The 27,589-nt window shown below is 33.5% G+C and overlaps 2 protein-coding genes and 2 long non-coding RNA genes across 11 annotated transcripts in view; 2 read left to right on the forward strand and 2 right to left on the reverse strand.

Annotated features, from left to right (window-relative positions):
• Ack-like (activated Cdc42 kinase-like) overlaps positions 1 to 19,077 on the reverse strand; it is a 47,545-nt gene extending 28,468 nt beyond the window's left edge. For 5 of the 6 annotated variants that reach the window (XR_016315847.1, XR_016315845.1, XM_089697119.1 and 2 more), the window contains exons 1-3: positions 18,726 to 18,989; positions 18,300 to 18,477; positions 16,907 to 17,086 (exon numbers count right to left, since the gene is read on the reverse strand). Coding sequence is in view for 4 of the 6 variants with exons in the window: in XM_089697119.1 (XP_089553245.1) it covers positions 16,907 to 17,086; positions 18,300 to 18,477; positions 18,726 to 18,796 (429 nt within the window). In the remaining 2 variants the exon portion in view is untranslated. Of the gene's footprint in view, positions 1 to 16,906; positions 17,087 to 18,299; positions 18,478 to 18,725; positions 18,990 to 19,053 lie in introns of those variants that run through there. The other variant, XM_089697096.1, reaches the window with a different exon arrangement.
• Positions 1 to 27,589, forward strand: part of LOC149491327 (uncharacterized) — a 149,394-nt gene that overhangs the window by 34,847 nt on the left and 86,958 nt on the right. The window lies entirely within an intron of this gene.
• LOC149491329 (uncharacterized) lies at positions 7 to 2,108 on the reverse strand. Its single transcript, XR_016316006.1, has 3 exons — positions 1,507 to 2,108; positions 963 to 1,099; positions 7 to 253 (listed from the first exon to the last, which is right to left on the reverse strand). It is a non-coding gene; the product is annotated as an uncharacterized LOC149491329 (long non-coding RNA).
• The window catches only part of Nca (neurocalcin homolog), an 83,586-nt gene continuing 79,927 nt past the window's right edge, over positions 23,931 to 27,589 (forward strand). The window contains exon 1 of one of the 3 annotated variants that reach the window (XM_089698387.1): positions 23,931 to 24,108. The gene's annotated coding sequence lies outside the window, so the exon portion shown is untranslated. The remainder of the gene's footprint in view (positions 24,109 to 27,589) is intronic. The other 2 variants (XM_089698378.1, XM_089698396.1) reach the window with 2 other exon arrangements.

Below are 27,589 nucleotides of genomic sequence, written 5' to 3' on the forward strand. Positions count from 1 at the left end.
TCGGTTTTAAAAGATTAAAAAAAATGGGTTTTTGTTTTTATATCATATTTATTGAAAAAAAAAACAATAATAGACAAAAAATATTATTTACAATTTTGATTATTTTTGAATAAATATATCCGACATTTTGATATATGGTTTTGTTACCATTTTATTGTTCCAATGTTTATCTTCTTGATACGACTTCTTCACCTTGTTCCGTAAATAAATGTCTCTTGCCCGTTACTTTGAGCTATCCTTGTGCATTGAGGTGCTGAAACAACCATAATATGTTATAATATGAGAAAAATTAATTGATAATACCTCTTATAATACCACGATTATTATAAAGATACTGTCATCAAAACTAGAAAAAATTGCACAGCTGTGTACGTTCCTTTGTCGCTTTATTATCCTAGCCGTAATAAACTCGATTGTCGGCGTCATACATAGCAAACTTTCTGAGAAAATCGTTCTTTTGTTTGAAAAATTTTACGGTTGACCGCAATTATTATAACAAGTGCTTTTATAAAAATTAGTAAAAAATTTCGCAGCTGTGTCCGTTCGTTTATCGCTTTATTGTCCTAGCTCGTAAAAAAGTCGATTGTCGGCATCATAGTTACATAACTACAAATTTTTCAAATATTTTTTATATAAAATTTATAAGTAATTATTCTTATGCATTGTCTTGGGATTGCTCACATGTGTATAGAATTGTTAGTAGATCAGCAATAAGCCTAAAATAGCATGATATCTAATAAGTAAAAAAATTACAATTACCGGTGCAGTGAAAGACCTCAGACAATAGTTATAATACAATAATAATAATAAGAAAAAAGTTATACGCAATAGGGTTGAAATAAAAATTGTTTCTGATCTCACTGGTAATTACCTACCCGTCAGTGATAACTTACACTAGTCTGAAATATTCCACTATCTTCAATCTTATGACTTATAAATAAATGACATAAGAATAAACTTACACAAAAAAAGTACTATGTGAAACTGTCTGAAGATCCACATCAGTTTCTGGTAATCATGGTTGGTCTAAAAGACCAACGTGTCTTTATTGCGTTCTGGCTTGCAAGCTGCACATCGGATTTTTCGTGGTCGCACTTCGCTATTAGAAATAAACACACAAATCAGTAGTATATTTATTGGAAAATGAAATCTCAAAAAACAACTAAAACATTACCTATTTATACCAATAATAAAATTATAAATTAAATTAAAGACAGAGTGCATAAAATTATAAAATCTTGAATTGTGCGTTGCTAAATTCAGACTTTGTAAACATATATGTACTAATACAAAAATCATAAATAGGTAATGAAATCTCAAAATATGACTAAAATAATATTACTTATTACAAATAAAAATAACCATCAGATTTTCATTTATGCGTTTCTCAATTTAGACTTGTAAACATATACCTAGTAATCAAAATATTTGAAGTTGAAATCTTTAGACTTGTAGCGACCGAAAGACATAATAAATATAAATAAGCATGATAAACATTAAACTTACCTATTTAGATTCAATAACTATAGTTTCTTCATCTGCCTTCGCAACATTTTCTTCCTAATGTTCTCACCATCAATGTTTTGGCCACCAAAATTCACCATGTTTATGAAAAACTTTAGTAACACTAACACTAAATCACGTATGCGAGTAGACAACGGCACCGCGCGAAAAAGTTGTATAGGACTGCTCTCTAAGACGCGTTGGCGTCGACTAACAGGAGGCGGAACGGCGGAAGCGACCGGCCTGCGCGCAATTTTTTGCTCATAGTTTATAAATATATTTTTTTTTAATTACTGATGTATTAATTGAAAAATCTAATCCCGTACGTCCCTCAAGAATTGAATGGAAGTGGATGTGGATAAAGTTTCATTGATATTACTTTACTATTGTCCAAATGAAATTGATTGATTGTTTAATTTTTGGGCAACTTCACAACGTTTTTCTATCGAGGCAAATTTTGCCAATCGTGTTTCGGTTCCCAAACGTCACTAAACAAACTCTTCAATTAAATAAATCGATAAATAAAAAAAATCAAATTCAAAGTTTTTGAAGAAAAAAATTAATTCTCCGTGCACTCGAAACGTCTGTTTTGGGTCTCATTTCGCCTTAAGGAAAGCTGGCATGTTCACAGTACTCACACTTATGCAATTTCACTTACAGTATGTTCAAAAATAAATGCGACTCTAGTTTCATTTTAGACTTGAATTGTAAAATGGTGCGTTGTAGATAAATAACTATATGCAAATATAATTATGAAAGCTCTCATAATTTACATGTAAAATTATAATTTAAAAGTAAATCAATTGATGAACTTAATTATTTATTCTAATAATAATCAATTGGATAAAAGTATTAATAATCATTCAATTATCAAATAATAATTAAATTTCAGGTCATAAAAACAATACAAATAACACGTGTACGCTCACTCCCAACACACCAATGATTCCGGTTAGGTTTTCATCCGGATCCACGAAGAACACGAGCCGGAGAAACGCTTGGGATAGTTAGCCATCTGTGGCATCCTCAGGAGGTACATCTATATCATCACGGGAATATCATAATGTGGGTCCGGATCAGGAGTCTACTTTGGCGCATGAACATCAAAAAGTATTGTCTCATACAAAGTAAAAATGGACCAGAAATTCTTACTCATGAATGATAATGTCCCTTCGCATACGACATGACAGGGAACGGCCGCTCTTCGAGACCAAAATATTTAAGTTTTAGACTGGCTTGCATATTCGCTCGTCTTTTAATTCTATTGAATATGCTTAGGATATGTCACAACTAAGCGCTCTAAAAGATTTTCCGCAAAATTTAATTACGGATCAACAACTTTACGAACACTTCCAAAGAACACATACCGCAATAAGACATTGGTATTCAATTTTAAGTAAGAACAACCGATATCGTTTGTAAATTAATGTAAATGGTGATAACTCTGATTATTAATAATTGGTTATTTGATTTTTGAAAAAAAAATGCCGATTTTAGTCAAAATTCATATTTTTCTAACAAGATCCTTATCATCCAAATTTCCACATTGGTGAGAAAAATTGACATTTCTAATGAAAATGAACAAAAAATTAAATGATTTTATTAAATACTGTAAAATAGTCTATAATTCTTCGGCCCTTCGCTCATGGAGCTACTCAAAAAGTACTAGTCACAAACTCAAATTACTAACGAGTTGCCTGAGCGTCACAGCCCATACATGTTCTATGGAGATTCGCACACGACGCGACCAGTTACTAACTGGTGAGTAACGCGTTAGCAACCAATCACGCGCGACGCGTCGTGCCGGTCTCCACGCTACTGGTTTCCCGAGTTTCTTTGTTTTTTATGATAAAAATGAACGAGCAAACATTGACAAGTGACTGAAACCTTATAACTTGAGTAGCGTTGTATGCGAGATACAATTTGTAACTGGTTTGTAATCGTAATTACTGATTAGTTCAGTCATTTTTGAGTAGCTCCATGAGCGAAGGGCCTTCCATTTACTGTATCACAAAATTCTTCATAGATTTTTAGATATTCGTACTACACCAATTACATCACCCTGTATTTATAAACAATGAAGAATGTTACTAGGTATGCCAAATCCCTTGAAATTGTGTCTCAGTAAAGCCTGTATGTATACAAATAAATTAGTTTTTGTCGTATTCAAAAATACCAAGTAGTTTTGATTTTATACGCATTCAAAGTTTCGAAAAATATCGAGTCCCGCTAATAGTCACGTGACCGCTTGTGACGTCACGTCACAACGCGCCGTACCCGCGCTTAGTATCAAGTCGGCAGCGCTGTAGTAGGTGTTATGGGTGTTATAGCTTGCGCAGTATTTTGATGGGTTTTCGTCCGCGAATTTCGTTAATAGTCCAATAATAGTAATTATTATTCGTTTAATAAAATAACAGTCATGCCAAAGTTTCATCTTTATTTAATAGTTTCTCAAAATATTCTATACGATTGCGTTTTTGCACTGCTGATCTCTGAGGTTTATCTTCATTTTCCTGCTGACATTTGAATTTGTGTGGAACTATACCCTGTTTTTGTTTAATTCTTCCCCCGACCAACTTATATTTTAGTATAGTTCTCCATATCATTCTCAACTTAAAACAAGAAAAAAGCCATCTACCTATACTAGCCCATACGAGCAGAGCAGAAGCACAGTCTAGTATATATTAAAACTTGTATATAAAACAAAGGATAACGCAAAACAGCTGCAATGTTCTCAAAATATTTTTTATTTTATTTTATTTTCTTTATTGGAAAAACATACAGAGACAAAGACATAAAACAAAATAGTTTGGAAAATCCAAAAGTGCACGCCTCATAATTTTTTTTAATAATTATTTATTAATTATTATTTTTGTTTATTTAATAACAATTAAACCACATCGAATCAGACCCTGAAAAATGAAAGGGTTCTATTCCTGAGCATACTCAAGCGTAAGAGAAAAAAAAAGACTCGATTAGTAAAGTATTTCGGTCGCTATCGTGTTAACAAGAAAATCCTCCGCACATACAGACACACGGACGTCCGAGACAGAACTTTTTTAAACTGATTTTTAACTAGTTTAAATAACAAAAATGACATCAAAAATATCATGAATGTTAAAAATAGTGTTTTTTCTTAATATGTGTGTGTATGTATTATCTTACAAGTGCAATGTATGATACATAAAGACATTTTAAGTTTGAAAAATCAGACGTTTTGCGCGAAGTGACAGTAGTAAGTACCCACCTCAACGCTTCGCTTAAGAGGCGTGCAAAAAAATCTTATTAACTAAAAATACATGAAAATGCCTCCTTATAGTGTTTTCACTGTGAACATATAATATTATTTTTGCCAACACCCAGCAGTAGGAGAGACAAGGAAAAAACCACAAAAGACAATCGTTGATTAATATTTTCATGCGTACATAAAGACGGAGGTAAATTAGGTCTACGTATTTGCAAAATCTTTACATATTAACATTCTTATATGTTCAATAGCAATTTTTTTACATTCATTTTGTAAGACGAAGAGGAACAAGAAAACATATCAAGATCATTCATATAGGTATTATAAAAACTAGACATTCTGTGAAGAGGCACACGAAGACCCATATTGGTTCTGGCGGTAGGTATATGAAATAAGTCTTTTGAGCGTGTTGATCTGGATGGGATGCGATAATTTATTAAGCTAAGAAGTTCTGAACAGGCTATTTCTCCTACGCAGATTTGTAATATGTTATTATAATATGTAGTACTATGTAAGAACACGGAAAATTCTGACACCAAAGGTTTTACACCTCTGACCATTTTTTGTTTACGTCCTTTGAAACTATAAAAAACAACTTATCCGGCGAATTGCTAGTAATTGTATTTTTACATTTAGGAACAACACATGATTTTCTGGTATTTGGATTGGACATTTTTAAAAGTATTTAATTATAATTTCGACGGCACGGGCGCGCGATCGCTAGCGGACTGATTGAGCGTGTTGTGGTGTGACGTCACACGATCACCGGGCGTTTACAACTTGTTTTACTTCTAAATCGGAAACTAATTGACGTATCGAAGTAATTTTTTCACTAGAATTTTTTATTTTTGACAGAGAATATGGAGTGCTAATAATCAAAATTAGTGAACATTCTCCATTGCAAAATAAAAGCTACACATAGGCCGGGAGATACTGACACAAAATTTCGGGTCATTTGTAACAGAATGGCGGTTCTACAGGGGTCTTATTACGCAATGACAAAAAGAAAAATGATGGTCAGAACGCTGGTACCGGCGGACTAGTCGCGTGGGCGTTAGTCGAACTCGTCGGATAAATAGCGAAAGTCAAACGATTTGTAACACAAAAATTTTAGAATTTACCGATAGCCCATAAAAAAGATGTAGTCGGTAGTGTCATGCCATACTTTTCCGGTGTAACTACGAATAAAATCTTACAATCCTGTTACAAATGACCATTTTGTGTCAGTATCTCCCGGCCTAACATGCGCAATGTGTAAATCTTAGATTACAAAATAAAAGACAGATGGAGCGTTGCCGAACTAAACCGAATGATTTATCGTCATTTTCAATAAAGCTATGTGTGCTGTCATTTCGCCGCTGCACTGTACGTACACGGTGCTTCTGTGTGCGTGTAATGTTACCAGATATTGAAAAATTTCCCAAATTTTTCCCCGACTACCGAAAAAAGAGGGTTATGTTTTTCGAGTTTATGTATGTACATATGTATAATATATTTCTTTGACACGCCCTGCAGTATAAACCGTTGGACCGATTTTGAGTTGTGAGGTTTCATTGCAATCATCTGAATTATTATGTTAGTGGCGGTAGTGACGTAGGCTATTTATAAATTAGCAGTCAAGTTTTAATTTTTATTTTAATATTATTTCGGGTTTGTTGATATTGTTTTTTTATAATATTGTAAAAATTCTTTTATTATAATATAAAGTACCTGCCTACTAAAGTTATATATGGACAAAATAATTGTATTCAATTTTTAATTAAATAAATTACATAAAAAAAATGTGTGCGTATACTAGTGTACACACGTAAGAAGTGAACTTCTTTATGATCTTATTTTTCAAAAAATAATTTGCAACTTTACAGAAATACGTCGGTCGAATCACGCTTGGTAGGGACAAGAAAAAGATGGCACGTAACGAAACGAAAAAATGTTACACTAAATTTTTTCCAACCCCCATAAAGAAGTTTCACTTCAAAAATTTTCAATATTAACTAACTAACTATAATAATTATATTATTTTTTATTTTTCAAAATATATGAATGCAAATAGCGGTAGTTTTTAGTCGAGAATACGGGACTTTTTATTTTCATTATAACCATCATAGAGTTCACATTTAAAATTAAATCGCTAGCGAAAACGACTATGGCGTTTTTAAGCTTTATAAAAGTAACAAAATAATGTATTATGCTTATTAAAATAATCTAATAATGAACATGAACCTTTAGTGCACTTTACAAATAATCACTTTCACGATCGAAAAATCCAACAGCATTACCCTGAAGATCTTTTAACCGTTTTACCGTTTTACCAATAAAAATGGCAAATTCATTTTCAAAATACTGGCAACATACGTTGAAGTTTTGTATTCCTTCATATCTGTAAAATTATTATTCGTATAAAGAAATAAATCAGCCAAATAATCTACAGAAAACCTGTGAAACGATGTTTTATCTTTTTTTTTGTTTTCGGGAACAAATTTTACAGCGTTTTATTATCACAAGACAGCATTTTTTTACTAAAATTGCAAACCCTTTTTGACGTATTGCATGACACTATATGCGCTATAGTACTGGAGCAGCGACGTATTTGCTTTTGATTTCGTATTTTCTTTGACAAGGGCGACGGGCGGTTGTCATACTCCATCTGTATTTTATTTTGTAATCTAAGGTGTAAATGTGTTGACGTTCCAGCTCTTCTTAATATAGGTATACCCGGCTCGGCGACTGATGATCCGTATGACAGTTCGTCTTAGTGATTGCTCGTATGATGGGTCGTGTCGATACTTTACTATTTTATAGGCAAAGGCGTGGTTTGCATTCAGCCACGTTGGTAAACATGTTTTTACAAATATAATAAACTGAATTTTTAACTAAAATTTTTAACATCTATTATGTTGTTATTGATTTAAGTTTTTTAGCATAGATTAAGTAGGAAAGTACAACGAAAGTTTTCCAAAACATAAAAATGCACCTTATCATTTTCACGTAATTTTTAACCCGTTTAAGGACGCTGTCACTTTTCTGCCCTACTCAAATTTAGGTATCTAACGACGTAACTTTGTTCGCGGCAACATCACGCTCACGTAAACATAGCGCATTCCATTTTATAGGTCATCTTGATACCTGACATTATTTTAAATTTTTAAATTTTATTGAAATTGCTTCCAGAACATTATTACGAACTTTAAAAATTCATTTTCTTCCTTTTATTAGTAGGTACAATTCTGGTAAGTATGTTAGTTAGTAACTAACTTAAAAAAGTGTGAGTGTTTTACAAAACCTCTAGGAATTGTATGCAATATCTAAGCTTTTTAAGAAATGTTTAAAATACTTTTTTAAGAATTATCATACATATTATGTTACCGGCAATGTATCCGGCATTGTATACAATTCTTAGAAAAATATGTATGTTATTCCGAGATACGGTCGGAATTAAATAAATTAGATTTATCACATTACCTAGGAAATCTGAACTTTTCCTAAGGAGCAAACACATTTGCAAATGTGGGTGGTTTTTGGGGAAGCTATTACCCATATGAGGTCAAAATTAAAATCCAAGATGGCGCCGACGAAAATTTTACATCTTATCGTCATGGGTGTTATTTTTATGGTTTTTGTGGTAGTTTTTAACTAATAAGAGCTCAAAACCAAAATATAAGATAGCGCCGATGAAAATTTGACATAATTTCGTTATGGGTGTCATTTTCATGGTTTTTGGGGTAGCTATTAACCAATATGACCTTTCCGCACTAGTCGATAAATGCCAACGATGTACGTTTTGTAGGACGTAAACGTAAATTCAGATTGATATAATTTCTCGTCAATGTTAAGAATTGTTATAACTTATAATTCCAACGGAATATGGTAATAAGGTGGTTCCAACGGAGTATGGTAAGGGCATAAAGCTACATAAAAATTAATAAATGCCATTTTTAGACGCCTCCAATACGTTTCTTATTTAATGGTGACGCCATTACAAGTTTGTCTCTTGAGAACAACTGTCAGTGTCATAGGAATCATCATTCGGCGCGCCAGGTATAGAACTTGCTGAATCGAAGTGACGACGTTTACAATGAACACTGAACAGTAAGGGCCCGCGCATACATACACCTTTTCGACTATCGACTAAACTGTTCTGTCGAGTTGTGTACTTTTCGTGATTTACTCTCAACTAAACAGTTGATGAAGGTGCGCATACATTCAATTTTTTTATCTCTTCAAATCGACCAGTCTTGATTCAGCAACGCTAGAGTGTTACAAACAATGTCAATTAACAAGAAAGTTCTAGTTTGTGCTTTGCTAATTAGTAAAAAGTATCCTGTCTGTACTCTCAAGAACGACTGAACAGATTTAACTAGTTTTTTGTTCGTCGCATTTGCCTCTACTTGGATTAGTCCAGAAAATCAAGTCCAAATGACCCATATCATTTATCATATCATATATCGTTATTTTTGGATGCAACTATTAAAATGTATTAACCGTTTTTATTAATTTGAATAATAGATTGATCAACTGTTTAGTCGATTATATGCGCCCTTCAATACTTTGCAATACACAATGAGCGCGTGATCAATTATGGTTGTCCAACTTTTTAATCTAAAGGAAATCGATACGGCTTTTTGATTTTTTTTATCGATCTACTATCGAGTTAACAGTATGCGCACGTTCATATATTGCTATGTATACTTATGAGACAAAACAAAATAGTTGTCAACTATTGTCGAGCCAATTTAATAGGCAACATTTGACGTCTATCAATTTTATCTTCGAAGAGAGGTAACCTGCTGAAAAACATCGATTAAAGTGAATTAATCGATACGGACTTAAAACATTTGTCAATCGAACTTGAAACACATATCAATTAAAAAATTCATCAGGCGAATCCCTGTCCTAGTAATATACTTTCTTTCGTAAATTTAAAGTGCAAAATAAGACAAGTATAATACATAATTAAAAAAACACAACGCATTTATTAATTTATGATGATTTTTATTCACAAATCAATGCATTCGATTCTAGATGTCAGATTTCGATTTTTAGAGTAACGTCTCTGGACCGGAAGGAAGTTAGCGCGGAAAGTTTTTTTTTTTTTTAATTATTAATATCTCAAAAAATTGCTCCTTAAATGCTCCATCAGAATCTGTAATTGCTCCACTTCTATAATTATTAGTTTATTCATAATTCATTTTTAAAAAAATTCAAATACTGAATACTTGATTTCCCTATAAAATGAAAAATATTCACTTTTCATAAAAAAATTTTTACAAAAAAATTGCTCCCGATTTGCTCTATCAATTACAAAAAAATGGGCGGAAATCTAGTAAATAATATAAATAAGAAAACATAAACATTAAGATATCGCTGCAGTGATGTTACATGTAAATATGGCCCTTAAGCGTCGCAACGACAATTGATGACGTCAGAGCGCAGTAGTTTACTATGCAAACATAGTTTTTCAGTTAATTATTGTAAAAATTATCAAAATTAATTTTTTTTTTGTAATTGATAAAGTAAATCGGGAGCAATTTTTTTGTAAAATTTTTTTTTCATTCTATAGGGAAATCAAGTTTTCAGTATTTGGATTTTTTTTTTTAAATTAATTATAAATAAACTAATAATTATAGAAGTGGAGCAATTACAGATTCTGATGGAGCATTTAAGAAGCAATTTTTTGAGATATTAATAATTAAAAAAAAAACTTTCCGCGCTAACTTCCTTCCGGTCGTCTCTGGTATTTAAAAAGAAAAAATGTTTATTGACACAAAATTGTAGCGACGTCAGTTCTTTAAATCAGAAATTGTTTAGACAGTGCGCGCACGAGCAACTTTGTCTCCGCAACTATTTTGTCTCCGCAACTATTTTGTCTCTCCCACCTATGGGCTAGTATGAAAGTGCGCGCACGTAGCGTCGCAACTCCCCATACAAATTGATGGGAGAGACAAAATAGTTGCGGAGACAAAGTTGCTCGTGCGCGCTAGCTCTTATTGTGTTTAGAATGGTTTATCAGTAAAATCAAATCATAAAATTACTTGTATCGGTCATTATTATTATAAATATGTAATCGTAGTTGAAAAAAGTTAAGCAAATGTTCAGTTCTAACAAAACGAAATATCATGTTATTCTATGTCGTTGTTACTAGGTTACGGTTTTGAATTTTGTTGAACTGTCAAATGTTGCCTATTAAAATGGCTCTACTATAAAAGTTATATAATATATGCGCTAGCCCTAAAGATAATAATAATTTTAAATATTTTATATTGCTGGTAAAATAAATTAAGATTATATAAGCTACAGAAGAAGAATCTACTTGATTTGGGGTGGTCGGAAAAATATCAAAAACACTTTTTAGTCATCCCTCTCCCTAAGTAAAGCATTATTAAAGTTTTATAGCCCTCCCCCTAATGTAATCAAGATTTATTAATAAATTTTTAAATCAAAAGTGCATTAAAATATTAGGATAGGAAAAAAATATACCTACGCTCGCATATCTACACCTAATACATTAAACGTGGAAATATTAAAATAATAGCCTTTTACTAAACTTTTAACGCCTGGAATGGCTGGACCGATTTTGATGGAACTTCTACTAACAGAAAGCTGATGTAACATTAAGAAACAATTTTTTATACTGATGTCCTCACAGTACATTAATATTATAAAGAAAAACATATTTAAGCGGTTGAAACCACGGGTCTACGCTGTCTGTCTGTCTATCTGCCAGTCTGTCTATCACCCGGCTGTATTTCATGAACCGTGATAGATAGAAAGTTGACATGTTCGGAGATAATGTATTTCTGTTATCGCTGTAACAAAGAACATGTAGATTTTTGGAAAGATGGATTAATGTACTAACATCAAATATCATAGAGAAAAACACAAGTAATCTCAATACAATCAATACACTATATATATATATATATATATTTTAGTCTGTACTGTAAATATTTAATATTGTTTGACATTTTTTTATTTTTCCTAAATGGAATTTAAGTATTTATAAAATTTAATAAAAGCGTATAATATAAAATAATCTATTCCCGCAAAATGTTATGCCTTAATGTTAACTTTAATATTGTAATACTTTAAAAATTGTAGTTATTTGTAGACTGAAAGTCATACCCCCCTATTGAGATAAAATGAATGTAATTTCATCGTCTATTTTTGCTAATTGAAACAATGAAGTATGCTATAAAGATGCGCCCCCGCAAAGTAGCTGCGCGAGGAAGATGCGCAGCTCGTGCTATATGATGTATCGATTGTAGGTTCCGCTCTGCATAGATACACCTCTCTTGACCATACACAGCACAAATCCTTAGCACAGATCCACAGACTCTTATTATCATCAATCCACGTGTCCACAAGATGAGAGAGCATTATTATAAGCTTCTTTTATTTATCTGCATATAATAGATAACATAACGCAAACTCCAAGATGCACCTACGCCTAAACATAAGATGGAAACTAGAATGTCTCAGACCTCTCAGTATTCAACAACAGTATGCATGTTTCTACTAACACTTGGACATTGTGGCTCTATAGATTATGGACTTAGCCTAAATAGGCTTGTATTCCTGCAGTGGAAACAAATATTTCGCAAAAAAGTCTATATCGGCATATAATATTATAACTAAATGTAATAATAAAACATAAAGCACTTATTACGCATAAGATTAGCGCGGATGGTTCTTCTTTCAATATTTTCCAAGTTTTCCTTAATGGTCTATATTTCATATGAAATATGTATTTCGGGTTTACGGATTTTTCTATTCCCTTAAGTTACGGGATAATGCAGTCATCAATGCGTAAAGGACTAGTTTGCTAAAGAACCGAAAATCCATATTGTGGTAAAATGGATTCTGGATAAAGTATTGGCGGCATCCTTACTGCTATATCCCTTGATCTTCTTATAATATAAGACTGTTACCCAGGTTGATGAATAGCTTTTCAACCACCCAGCCACTTGTACAGCAATAATGCTGGCTTATATTTGCAGAAAGTTTTGTGATAATATTTCTGCCAGGTATACTCAATGCTCATTGCTGTCAGCCATTTGCTTAATCTTCATCTTAGTAAAATGTGAACAATGCAAATTAATGTATATTTTTGCCTAATTTGAGAGATAGGAAAGAGATAGGTATACAAATTTTTTTTCAGTCTTGTTGTCAAGGTGTCATTTTCAATTAAGTTTGTCGTCTAGGATGACCCCAAGATATTTCATCTCTTTGGATAGACTTTGTACCGTGTACTTACGAATTGAGGTTTAATATACAGATGCCATGATGCTAATATTTTTTTGATTAGACAACAAGTTCTGTTTTGTGTGGGATGACATGAAACATTGTAGATGTAAGGTATAAACTATAGTTTTGTGTCCATATTGGCAAGTACTTCTGCATACCTAGTGCACACTAAAAGTTTTGCGTTTCCGGCCACCCATAAATGTTTGAATTTCGAATGTTATATTTTTTTAACATATATAGCACAATATACAGATACATACAGTAAGGAAACTTCATACAAAATGTTCGAAATGGCTCCCCCCCCATCAAGCGTGTTTACGAGGGTATTCAGGGGGATCGATAGTAGCGGATGACACATCCACAGATTTTGAATGACAAAGATACATAGTATAGAAAAGTGATGTCAATGACTTCACGTTAAATAAATATCGATTGTTTCAGTTTGTAGCCTAACTATATTTTTGGCTTCGGTATCTATTGTCCCAAGTATTCTTTTAAAAAAATATTCAATCTACAGTTTTGACTTTCCTACGATTTTATTATATGTATAGATATTAAAATAACCATTACATAAATATGCCTTTATTCGAAAAAAAAAAAAACAAATTATTTACTGAAATGTACTTTCGTCTACTACGCGACGGTCTAAGACTAATTCGGAATTTATTGTTAAATTTTATAATGTAAAATATTCTCAATCCTATGAACAGTTTTTTTAAGTAACTGATTATGTTTAATTCGTTGTAAATTAATTCAGCCACTTTACAGTTACACTTAAGGGTGCGTATAAAGCAAAATTACCAATCTTCTATTAGATGATACGTGTAATATTCAAGACCAAATCTAAAAAATAAAATATATATCAAACTAGATGATATGTTCAACGATTCTGTTTAATCAAAAACATAAAATATTAAAATTTACTCGATAAAAAAAAATCACCAAGTTAGCTCTAATTTTCACACTTTTATGTTTTCTACTTGACATGGTAATACTTATTATGATTTTTTTTTCATAAACAATTATATTAAAACATTTGCAAGATATTTGTCAGAGCATTTTGTGTAATTACTTTTAGTTTTGGTTTTATCTGCGATAAACCACTTTTGGCGCTCTTTTTTTCTCGAGATAAACGTTTGGTTTTGTCACGATAAAAGTGGTCACGATAAAAGAGCTAACTTGGTGATTTTTTTTTATCGAGTCAATTTTAATATTTTATGTTTTTGATTGAACAGAATCGTTGAACATATCATCTAGTTTGATATATATTTTATTTTTTAGATTTGGTCTTGAATATTACACGTATCATCTAATAGAAGATTGGTAATTTTGCTTTATACGCACCCTTAAAGCAGCAACGAAAATGTTATCCATTTTCTCGACATATTGAACAAAATCATCTGGTGGTATAATTGGTATAGTTGAATTCAAGCAGCCGAATACTGCGCAATTAGTACGTGGCATTTTTAAAATGATCGCCGAAATCAACTTCATCTATAAGCACGTGTTTAAATTAAACTGAAATAATATATTTCACCAAAATGTTAAAACATAAACACATAAAAATATGTAGATATTATATGTAATTATTGTATTTTTATCGATACGTGGCGTCACCACTTTGTCAAGCACTAAGCCTGTCAAACTATTTTCTTTTTCATCCTTAAACAAAAAGGTGGTGGTTCTATGCTCGTATAATAATAATTTTAATTTATCCTATTAATATTATAAATGTGAAAGTTTTTATGGATGTTTGTTACTCTTTCACGCAAAAACTACTGAACCGATTACAATGAATTTTAGCACACATATAAAGGGTAACTTGGATTAACACATAGGATAGGTTTTATCCCGGAAATCCCACGGGAACGGGAACTATGCAGGTTTATCTTTGAAAATGCGGGCGAAGCCGCGGGCGGAAAGCTAGTTTCTGTATATTTTGTGTTTTTTAATTTAATTTAATTTATCGTTTTAAAAATAATTTAGTAGGTATACCTACATACAAGTATTGTAAATTCTGGTTTAAAATAATTATTGAATATATGTATAATACAAAATATATCAAGCATTAGAAATAATTTAGGTACATTAAAATATAACCTTCGGCGTCCATAACAAAACAAGATTTCGAAATATAGCACTGATAAAAATGTATTTACTTTTACAAGGTGTATTAATTCGGATTGTTTGTTCTTGTAAATTCATATTTAGGCTACACCATTTTTGTATTTTAACGAGTTTTAATCTCAAAATTACCACAAAATCGACTGTGAAAAAAAAGCAAATAGAAATATACAGGCCGAATTGATAACCTCCTCCTTTATTTTTGAAGTCGGTTAAATATCAAAAAGGTAACAGGCAACAGCCCTATAGCTATACGTCATAATTTCATCGCAGGGGCTTAGTTTCCTAACTGTATGTACGTAGCGTAATTTGGCGGGAAGCGCTTGTCAATTTTTTTTTTATCTCAAGTTGAAGTTCGATGTCCGTAGCAAAAACGAAACTAACACGAAACAATTTTAGGGCGATGATTTTTGATGATTTTAAAAGTTCGCTTTCTCCGAAAGCTTGCACTGCTCGCCTTCAAAATACTTTTGTGTTTCTCTCCATGATGAAATTCGTGAAGGTCCACCCTCAACTGCGATCTCGGAGGAAAATATGGCTACCGTCAGACGACTAATTTAAGAAAATTGCCATATCACTTATTAGGAGATTCGAGGACATTTGGGGATTGGTATGAGCCAAATTCAGAAAATTTTACATGAACATTTCAAAGTTAGGAAGCTTGGTTGCCGGTGGATTGCTCCCAAACTCACTCCAGAACAAAAACGACATCGAGTAGATTGGTGTTAAGAAATGCTATTAAAGTACAATTACGGACATTCTAATGCCGTGTATAATAATATCGTGACAGGATAAGAAATATGAATACATGGTTATATTCCAGAAAGAAAACACCAATATTCTTTGTGGGTGTTTGAAAGTGACAGCAAACCAACCAAATTGAGGCAGGCGAGAAAGGTCGGCAAACAATTGATTGCATTATTTTTCTCTAAGACGAATCCTGTCTGCACTATCCCACTTGAGTAACAAAAGACTGTTAATGCCGAGTGGTACACCACTATTTGTTTGCCCAATGTCTTAGAAAAAATAAGAGAAAAGCGACCTAGAAGTCGCATCTTGTTACACCACGACAGTGCTTCGGCGCACACCGCGAACAAAACAAAGTCATTTTTGGCTTCTGAAAACATAGAGAACGTGACTCATGCAGTCCCAACCTAGCACCTTGCGATTTCTTCCTTTTCCCAAAAATCTATGATTCAATGAGTGGTTCGACATTTACGTGGCCATAAGAGGCCGTGGTTGCTTTCAAACAGCACGCAGAAAACATACCCTCGAACCAATGGTCCTCATGTTTCCAGAAATGGTTTGAACGGATGAAAAAGTGTTTTAAATGTAACGGAGAATACTTTAAAAAGTAGTAAATATAATATCAGACAAATAAATTGTTTTATTTATTAGTTACGCAAATCTTTCAGTGTGGCCCACGTATAAAAATTGTTGGATGTCCATTGTCCATTACTAATGTCAGTTTTTTGATGGCAGAGCAAGCAACAGGCAACATGTGGGCTACCTGTTGCTTAGTAGTAGAACGGAAGAAAGAAAGAAAAGAAAAGAAGAAAGTTCTACCTCCTACGGTCCTACCTTAAGTAAAGTTATTGTAACTATGCAATGTTGTTGAGACTGCTTGTGTGACATACAAAATTTACAAAAAAAAATACAAATAAAGCATTTTTGTCGTTTTCTTACTGACCACATCCCTTGATGCACGACACCAAATGGCCCCAAATCTATTTCTATAAACATAATATATTATTATATTGTCCTGTTAAAAAAACCTACTCTACTTACCCGTTGATTTCCTGTCGCCCACGTCCCTTGCTGCACAACACCAAACTGGCCCATGCCCAGTTCTTTGTTTATCGAGATATCTTCAATAGCTATTATATGTTTAGGAGATGTTTTAACATTGCTCTCAGAAAATTCTGGAAACTGATTATCCGAATTTAACCCCATATTTGCAAGATTTACCTAAAAAACAAAAATTAGGATGAGATGATGGGTAAATTAAATTCTTTATACATTTTTCGGGTTGACTTTAGAAACGTGCGGCACGAATTTTCGCGCGATTTTAATTTTTATCGATCGATAATGATGCCCCGAAACATACATTAGCGGCTTTTCGTACGGAAACGCGTAATTACAGAGAAATCTTTTTTTTAATTTTTGAGATTATGTTCAAAATTGTTTGAGTTACATTGACAAAACTACAAGAATTGTGTTTGAAAGAGATAACAAATGTCTTAATGTACATATTAAAAACCATAGTTCATTCAAAAGCATGTTGCTGAGGGGACAACAATTCATACGGATTATTGGCGAGCATATGATTGTTTGGGGCAATATCGGTATGTTCATGAAAAAGTTAATCACTCAGACCCAGACAACCCATTTGTTGCCCCTGACCCATTTGAGTCCCAGTGGCATGTTGTAAAAAGATTTTTTAAAAAAGATAACTATAACCACCCAGCAAACTTCGGTGATAATATTATAGAATATGACTGTGGAGACGCTGGGTGGAAAAAATAAAATGGATCCATTCATTGCCATTGTAAATTGTATCAAACATGTATACAAAATTTGAATAAATAATTATTTAAAAAAATGTTTTTATTGTATGTATATTGCACACAAATTGTTAATCACAGAACCGAATCTGTCCACCTCGATTCCACGTAGTACTTGTCTTTCATACATTAGAGTGTATTAAAAAAGTCGGAGGCGCGGAGGAGCGTGGCGCCCGCGTGTGCTGAGGAGCAGGCAGAGTCAAGCGAGTCGGAGTGGCTGAGGCTGGTCGCCAAAGGCGACCAAAAAGCCGAAGCTACGAAGGCGAGTGAAGACTCCTGCAAACGAGGTACATGGAGGCAAGCGCCACGTTCTGCAGCGCCGGAGCAGTCAAGAAAGCCCATAATCTTCGATATATTTCTAACTACATATAACCCATTGACCACCGAGCGGCCCGATCGGGCCGAGACACAATAGATTTTCTATTGTGTCTGTGATCCGAGGACTGACGGATTAAATATAATCTCAAAAAAAAATTAAAAAAAAATAGAAGGGGGGGTTTCCGCACCCCACTTTATAGGGGATCTCCCCTTACCTCCCTCCCCCCCCTTAATTCGTGCCGCAAATTTCTAAAGAAATACCCATTTTTCAATAATTGACAATACATGGTGTTACTTACTGCTTCTTGTTTTTTTGTACCTAGAAGTTTTTTGATCTTAGCCACATAGTTGTTCGGAAAATATTTGCTGTAAATTTTTTTATACCTTCTTTGTTCAGGCTTTGATAAGCCAATTTGAGCCAAATCTTCAATCACAACAAACTTAAGTTGTGATATTTTAGTAATTTTTAATATATCTCTGTAAAAATATGGTGACACAAATACAATAAAGCGTAATACAAGAATTGTACATATTCTTTGAAAATTGTGTAGCACACACAATAACATATTACATAGAACACGTTAATATAGATACATACAATATTCGCATTGCAGCATAACTTTTAGAAACATGGTCGCGTCATAACATAATACATCATTTTGTACAAAAATGTCAATACAATATATTGAAAATCGCATCACCAGCAAAGTAGGTACTGTCTTTACCTGAATAAATCGTAATATTGTTGCAGTTCACATTCTAATAAAAACTCTTTGAAGGCTTCGAATTCGTCCATGATATTGTCTACAAATAATCAATAACTCAAAACGCAAATTCCTGAACAAAATAAATAAAAAAACAAAACATAATGAAAACGGAAACTGAATTCACACAAACCCTTAACACGTAAAGTCTTCAGTTATTACAATGATTTATCACAATACATCATATAGATATAGAGCGTGATTTTTATAACACACACCGGATGAAGCGCGAGTGAAAATAGCGATGCGACTGATCTTTTTATTTACAGTACATCTGAAAACTACGCACCGCTTGAGAGGACAATACGTGTATTGATTTGAGGGACTAGGGATGTACTTTATTTGACGTTCAGGAATCGAAAGATGCCCATAATTGATTTATGCAAAAACAAAAATATAATTTAAAGTTCTATTAAATTATAGGAATTATTGAAGCATGTGTTACTAAAAAAACATTATACATAGAATTTAAAAAAAAATATTAGGATAACCGATATTCCTTAGCGCCTAATATCGATTTTCCGCATTCGTCTTTCTCGATCACAGAACAGTTCTCGATAGTTTTGCTGAACGTCAAATTAAAGTTGTCAATCTTTTTTTAATAGTATGTTGATAGCAAGAAGCTTATATCTAATACACTGGAGATTTCAGTATGAACATTAACTTGTAACAAGAAAATATGACCTTGAATGACGCCTGTATGTTTTTTTATCCCTTTCACACCTAACTTGCCAAGTTGGTGCTTGGCAAGCTTAAGTCATTAGTAGGCTCACAAGTGACAGTACCTATATTTGGTTCGACTAAACTCTAAAGCATGAAATGAATTAAATTAATCTTATGTATATCTTAATATATATAAATCTCGTGTCACAATGTTTGTCCTCAATGGACTCCTAAACCACTTAACCGATTCTAATAAAATTCGCACACCATGTGCAGTTCGATCCGAATTGAGAGATAGGATAGTTTAAACATGTAGGTACCACAGGCGAAGCCGGGGCGAACCGCTAGTATTTAATAAAATTTCGTTCAAGACGTAATGATAAAAATTCACGATAAAAATATGACAATTTATAAAAATACTAGATTTCCGCCCGCGGCTTCGCCCGCGTTTTCAAAGGAAAACCCGCATAGTTCCGTTCCCGTGGGATTTCTGGGATAAAACCTATCATAAGTGTTAATCCAAGTTACCCTCTTTAAGTGTGCTACATTTCATTGTAATCGGTTCAGTAGTATTTGCGTGAAAAAGTAACAAACACACACACATCCTCACAAACTTTCGTATTTATAATAATACTAGCTGCGCTCCGCGGTTTCACCCGCGTGGCTCCACTCCTGTTGGTCTAAGTGTTATGGTACAATATAGCCTACTATAGCCTTCCTCGATCAATGGGCTATCTAACACTGAAAGAATTTTTCAAATCGGAATAAAAGTAGTTCCTGCGAATATCCCTTCCCTCCTCACCTTCACCCCGTCCCGCACTACGCCTCCTCATTGTATTAAACAGTATCCATACTATTTTCTGTAAATTGACACTTTTAAAAATTCGTTATATCTTTTGAATGGAATATCGCGGACTTTCTTGTAGATATTGATCCATTCCATAATACCCTAGAACATTTTTTTTTCTATTTTCAATAGATTCCGCAGCGCACGCGATGACAGAATTTTTATTAAGGATACATTATTGCATTTTTGGTAAGGATCTCTAATTTTTTTGAAAATGCAATATAGCCTATGTTGCTCAGTGAAGATGCAGCTTTCTAATGGTGAAAGAATTTTTGAAATCGGTCCAGTAGTTTATGCGTGAAACCATACATACATACATAATTACAAACCTTTCCTCTTTATAATATTAGTATAGACATGTAAGTATGTACCTACATAATGTGGATATCTCATTATGATCCACTTAATATGTTATGTGAATAATGATATTGAGAGATTTGTATCTTACAAATTGTGGGGTAAATTTTCCCTCACACGGTAACCCTAAATATTGTGACGTATTCTTTTTTATCTCTTTCTGCGACATGCATTGCCGGTGTCTATTGGTTTCTCTGTCTACGCTACTATAGGTCGGACTTATAGGTTTAATTTTTAATCACATGAAAATCACCTTTACAGTTTACCCCGTCCCGCACTACGGCCTGCTCATTGTATTGAACAGTAACTATTTTCTGTAGATTGACACTATTAAAAATTCGTTATATCTTTTGAATGGAATATCCAATTTTTTTCATTTAAAAAGTATTTTGCTGGTATTGAAACAGTCTATAATAAAACATCATTTAATGGGATAAGGATTAATATATGTGTATGGATAACATGGTTTGATTACTGTCGGCACTTCTATTTACTTTGAAAACGTAAAAAAGTTGTTGTAGTAACATAACAACTGAAGATGGACATATGGTACCGCGGACTCTCTTGTAGATATTGATCCATTCTATAATACCGTAGAACATTTTTTTGTTCTATCTTCAATAGATTCCGCAGCGCACGCGATGACAGAAGTTTTATTCAGGAATTTTTTACACCTTGGGTTACATTATTGCATTTTTGGTAAGGATATCTATTTTTTTTCAAAATGCAATATAGCCTATGTTGCTCAGTGAAGATGCAGCTTTCTAATGGTGAAAGAATTTTTGAAATCGGTCCAGTAGATTATGCGTGAAAACCATACATACATACATACATACATAATTACAAACCTTTCCTCTTTATAATATTAGTATAGATTATTTATTACATATATTATATTATATTATATTATACCCCATCGCCTCCGAGTGGCATATCTACAATAGATATCCCAACCGTGAAGTCAGTCACCCCGCAGGGCACCTTGTGGTGAGGTGTCGGGGAGTAGCGACCCCGCGGGAACCGAGCGCTCCCGGGGGAGGCGCCTGTCCTCACTTCTGGACTGTCCCAGTGGCAGTTCGGAGTGAACAATGACGAGGTTCAGGATCCCCCACCTCTGGCTTGCCTTTGTTGGCTGACCAGAGTGGAGCCGCTAGAGCTATATGCTCGGGGGTGGAAGTGTCTAATGGCGTAATGGCGGGGAAACCCGCTCCAGGCCCGCGGGCCCGCGATGGTGAAACCGGTGCCGCACCTCTCAACACCCTTAGCTGAATGATGGGCAGCTGGTGTTGCCCCCTTGTTGCCATTTTCGGCAACTTTTTTGGGAGCCCATCGACCGAACTGGCGAGTCACTGTCTGCCATTATTTTCAATTTTTTAATATTGAAAAGGCAGACGTCCATAGTCCCCATAGACCCAATATACCAGTCCATCTAACATCCCCTTCCATAGCCCAGATTTGTAATTCCCATACTTTGCAATAATCCTACATCGGCCGCGGACTGCCCATGGCTGTATCTCTATAGTGCAGTTATGGACAGGCTGCGGCTGATGTCCCATAACACAGTAAAGTTCTCTAAAGGGCCTCTGCGTGTTGGATCTGTGTCCCCACGTAAGCCTTCCAAAGGACCGGGTACTACCTTCCTTATGATGGTATCCGAGTAGCGTATTTCCAAACTATACATAGCCAGAACGCAACCATAGGAAACTGCTAGTGTATACTTTGTAATGCTGTTTTTAAGTTTGTTATTACAAATTATACACGAATTTTGCGTACTGATCGTGTATACTTTGTAACGCGGATGCTTGCTTCTTCGTTCCAAACTATACACGATCAGTACGCAAAATATAACTAAATATAGCTACTACACCACTTACGCTTGAGCGAAATAATATATAGGCAATCAAAGACTTGTACAGCTATATCTATCTACTTTTATTCTTCTTGATTGATTCAGTAAAATATGAAATAAAAATATTATTAAGTGAGCTTAGAAAAATAAATAGGTAACAGATATAAGGGTTAGGTTGGGTTAGGTTAGGTTCGTGTTTTTTTAACTACACATAAATAGGAGTTAGATTTATGTGTTCTCCGTTGCTTCGCAACCGTCTTCTTCTGGACTTATTAGATTCTTGCATGTTAGCACTATTGTCGGGAACGAAGACACAAGCATCCTCGATACAAAAAATATACGATCAGTACGTAACATTACATACACAAGGACACATGAATTTTAATAATAGATTTCAAAACAGCAATACAATAATATACGAGCGCGATAAATTTAAAGACGCCGCGCTTAGGGCGCGTTCCCACTATGTCGTAACGACTAATTTATCGTTCGACGACTGTCGTCTCTACCTGTTCCCATTATTACGATTGTTTGTCGTCAATATTTTTTATCGTTTAGCGACTGTCGTATCTAGCTGTTCCCATTGGATCGCCACGACATTTTATCGTTTCCTGGCAGTCGCTTTTTCGTTTACACATCATCAGCAAGCTACAAATCTAGTCGCCTCTGCGTTCGCTTGGTGATTACTAGTGCGTTTACTCTCCTGAGTTCAATGGACGTCATAGAGTTGCCGTCCACGATTTTTTATCGTTTTACGACTGTCGTGCTTGCCTTGCAGTCGTCACTGCAAAAACTGTCGTAGACGACAGTAAATTGTGTCGTTCTAAATGTGAACACCTCCATTTAAACATATAAGCCACGACACTTAAAACTACACGATTATCTGTCGTCACGACACGGTGGGAACGCGCCCTTACTCCGAAACATACACGATTAGTCCGCATGCGTACTGGCGCTGTATATTTTGGAGCGCTATTCTTACTTACTTCACTACAAAGTATACACGAGTATTTGCGTACTGCTGTTGTATAGATTGGAAGAACTTTGTAAAAAAGTCATTTCCAAACTACACGTGATTAGTTTCACACCGTTGCGTACTGGCCTTGTATAGTTTGGAAAGACGCATCCGAGTATTATGGAAGTGAGATACACATAATATTATAGTAGGATCTAGAAATTATTAGAAACAACGTATAATTTAGCTGCAGCTGAATATGTTCATAGTGTTGTACTCGAATCGATTATAATACTTACTCTTTTGACATTGTGAATTCATTCGATTCCTAAAATGTATATTTAATCAGATTTGTACTTTGATAGAAAAAAATAGCAGAATTTTTATTCCATTCGCTTCTTTCTTATTATAATTAATTTTGGAAAATTGGTGAATGACAGATATGAGATAAATTTCTTTTTACAAATTTTAGATGTGGCAACCACCTGAGGTTTGCAAATATGGCGTAGATTTGAGATTTCTACAAAATGCAGTTGGACATAATTTGTTTTAATTGTCAATTCTGATTCTTATGAAATTCAAACTTATGAAATGCATTTTCAATAAGACTTATTGTTAAAGTAAAAGTGATACAGAGAACTGTTAATGTGAGTTGTGAGTTGTCGCCATGTAGGTACAAAACTTATATTCTTACAATCAAAGCAAGATTATGTTTTCCTCTTTATGTTTAATTTTTAGTAAACATTAAATATTTAACAGAGAAATAGGTATTCTAATATTAAGTAAACTTTAAACAGACTTCTAATATTAGTTTTGTCAAGACTTCTACTTTTGTAAAAGAAAATTACTTTAAAAGCTTTTGTCAACATAAATTACTGTATAAATAGTTGGTTGTAGGTTCCCATATAATTGTATATTTATTTAATATAATAATTATAAGTAAGTTCGGAGGTAACCTATTTGTATCATGAGACTTTTAACACATTGTACATTTATGTGTCAGTTATGTTTGTATAGAGTTGTAATCTGAATTTAAGTTAAGGACTTAAGCCTGTATTTGTGTCAACTGAGAACTGTTGTTTGTGTGCTCTCTACATTCCACGACCATCATGCTGTGTGTTGGGGTAAGTCATTATTTTATTTTTTATTCTTAAATATGTATAACCTTAAAAAGGTAAGTGTCTTTTTTGTAAGTGTTTTGTATATTTGTTTATTCATCAGCTGATGAATTGAGCTTACCGGCTCCAATCCCGAAACCGATTATGCTGATTTGTAATGCTATTTTGTTTGCAGTCTTCATTCAATAATTAATAGTTCTAACCATTTTATTGTTGTATACAAACTTTGACTTTCTTTGAGCATCTATTATAATATGACAAGAATATAATACAAAGACTATTCGTAAATAGTGTTAGTAAATTTTATTTCACTATATCATCATCGAATTAAAATATCTTTAATATCTCATTTAATAGTTCCTAAAATTAATAAAACAGTTTCAATATTTAATATTTCTCTTTAGATATAAAAAAGAGAGAGTAGGCATAATTATTGACACTAAACCAAGTTTTTGCAAGAATTTGCGACCAATGAACCTGATGGTGATTGGTATATATAATCAATATAACGATAACCTACAATCTTTTATCATAAATAGGAAACCATGATTTGAAAATGATTTGTATGTGTTATTATTTCTCGAACGGTGAAGGAAAACATTGTGAGGAAACCGACATGTCGAAGAATTAAAAAGTTCAACGACATGTGTCATCCGCCAACACGCACTTGGCCAGCGTGGTGGATTATGGCCTGTACCCTCATAGGAGGCCCGTGTCCCAGCAGTGGGAACGTATATGGGCTGATGATGATGATGATGATGATATATGATTTTGTATAATAGTACTAGATCCGGCTGCAGGATCAGTGCGTTCATCGGTTTTTTGCTGAAAACCGAATTTTTATGTATATTTATAATCAGGAGAATATATATCGACTAGGTTGCCAGTCAAAATTTGGCCGCAAGCATGTTTAATTAAAATTTTTCTAATCGATTTTTGGGAAAAAAATTCGTTCACTTGTTTTTTGAATAAAATGTAGTCTACATCACGTCAAATGATATAAAAATTCTAAAAAATCACGGTTGCCGCTTTTCACCTGGCCGCAACATCTTGGCAGCCTGGTGCAAACAGGTATGATTTCGATTTATTTTTACGTTCATAACGCACATTTATGAATCATATATCAAATTAAAGCTATTTTTTTTCTATTTATTATCATATATGGTTGCCTAATTAAATCCGGCCGCAAATAAGGGTTGCTGGCGTATAAAAATTATAAATACATATAGGATTAGTGCGTTCATCGGTTTTTTGCTGAAAACCCAATTTTTTATGTATATGTATTTATAATTAGGAGAATATATATCGACTAGGTTGCCAGTCAAAATTTGGCCGCAAGCATGTTTACACTCAACCTTAAATATTCAACATCTTTAACAGCCGGCAACCCTTATTTGCGGCCGGATTTAATTAGGCAACCATATATGATAATAAATAGAAAAAAATTAGCTTTAATTTGATATATGATTCATAAATGTGCGTTATGAACGTAAAAATGAATCGAAATCATACCTGTTTGCACCAGGCTGCCAAGATTTTGCGGCCAGGTGAAAAGCGGCAACCGTGATTTTTTAGAATCGATTAGAAAAAATTTAATTAAACATGCTTGCGGCCAAATTTTGACTGGCAACCTAGTCGATATATATTCTCCTAATTATAAATATACATAAAAATTCGGTTTTCAGCAAAAAACCGATGAACGCACTGATCCTGCGGTGGGATCTTAGACTATAACGCGAGCAGATCTTAATACTATTATAAAGGCGAAAGTTTGTAAGGATGTATGGATGTATGGATGTTTGTTACTCTTTCACGTAAAAACTACTGAACTTATTACAATGAAATTTAGCACACATATAGAGGGTAGCTTGGATTAACACATAGGATAGGTTTTATCCCGGAAATCCCACGGGAACGGGAACTATGCGGGTTTTCCTTTGAAAACGCGGGCGAAGCCGCGGGCGAAAATCTAGTAGAAAATATATCTGAAAATGGCGGCGGGTACTTATGGTACGGTGGGCAAAACAACTTCACAAATATTTTTTTTTGGTTTGGTTCTTCCATTTGGAAAGGTAAAGGAATCGGTGCCCATAAAATACATGTCTTAAGTAATTGTTAATTAATTGATTAATTAATTAATTGTTTTTTAATATTATTGACCAATAATACTAAAAATAATGAACTTAAAACACTGGTAAACAATTAAATGTAATGCAAACAAATAACAATCAAACTCAACAATATCATCGAAAACAACAAAATAACAGGGACTTAACTGAACAAATTTAACGATAATTCGGAGTGCGTCAAGAAGCTCGTAAAGCGAATCCTAACTGATTTTAATTATAATTATATATTTTGTAAATTATAAAAATACTATTTTAATATAATTTTTGTGCAGTCTTTACTGTGTCAGTATTACAGCGATAGAGAGTAAGCGAGAACACATTTGAGCGGACGCCATTTATAAATCTATTTATTCTCTATCTGCTCGGGTAATACTAATTTGTTAAGGGGAGGCTTCCTAAATTTTATGTGAATTTGCATAAATAAAAATGCAAATTTCTGAAACAGGCACACATACCTACAATCAAAATGGAACTTTAGTATATGTATATGATTTATTGGGTCGTTTTCTTTCGATGTACAAGACAGTTACGTAATTGTAACATTTTCGCTCGATTCATTTTTTATTCATAAATTATGCCTTTTTTAAGAGTCCGTATCGATTTTAGAGTGATTTTGACTTGTTTCTGTAATTCTTTAGGAGCTCGTTTAAAAAAAAACTAAATTAGTAACAATATGCTATAATATCTTAAATTAAAGATTTATTCAATATCTAAAATATGTTCGAGACAATTTATTGATTTTCATTGTCCAGTTTGTTTAATAGCCAATAACCTGAGGCGTGTTTCAACTTTTTCCATGCGGGACGTTCGTGTCTTTGTAGTTTACACGGAATTTAAAAGAAGAAGTTTTCTTATAAAATATACAACAGTAAAGACACTGAGACATCCTAAAATATGTTCGAGGCTA

This window comes from Colias philodice, chromosome 1 (assembly GCF_061535455.1).
Source record: "Colias philodice isolate Cphi_HAF_F1 chromosome 1, ilColPhil1 Martin Lab GWU primary, whole genome shotgun sequence".
In the NCBI taxonomy this organism is placed as follows: domain Eukaryota; kingdom Metazoa; phylum Arthropoda; class Insecta; order Lepidoptera; family Pieridae; genus Colias; species Colias philodice.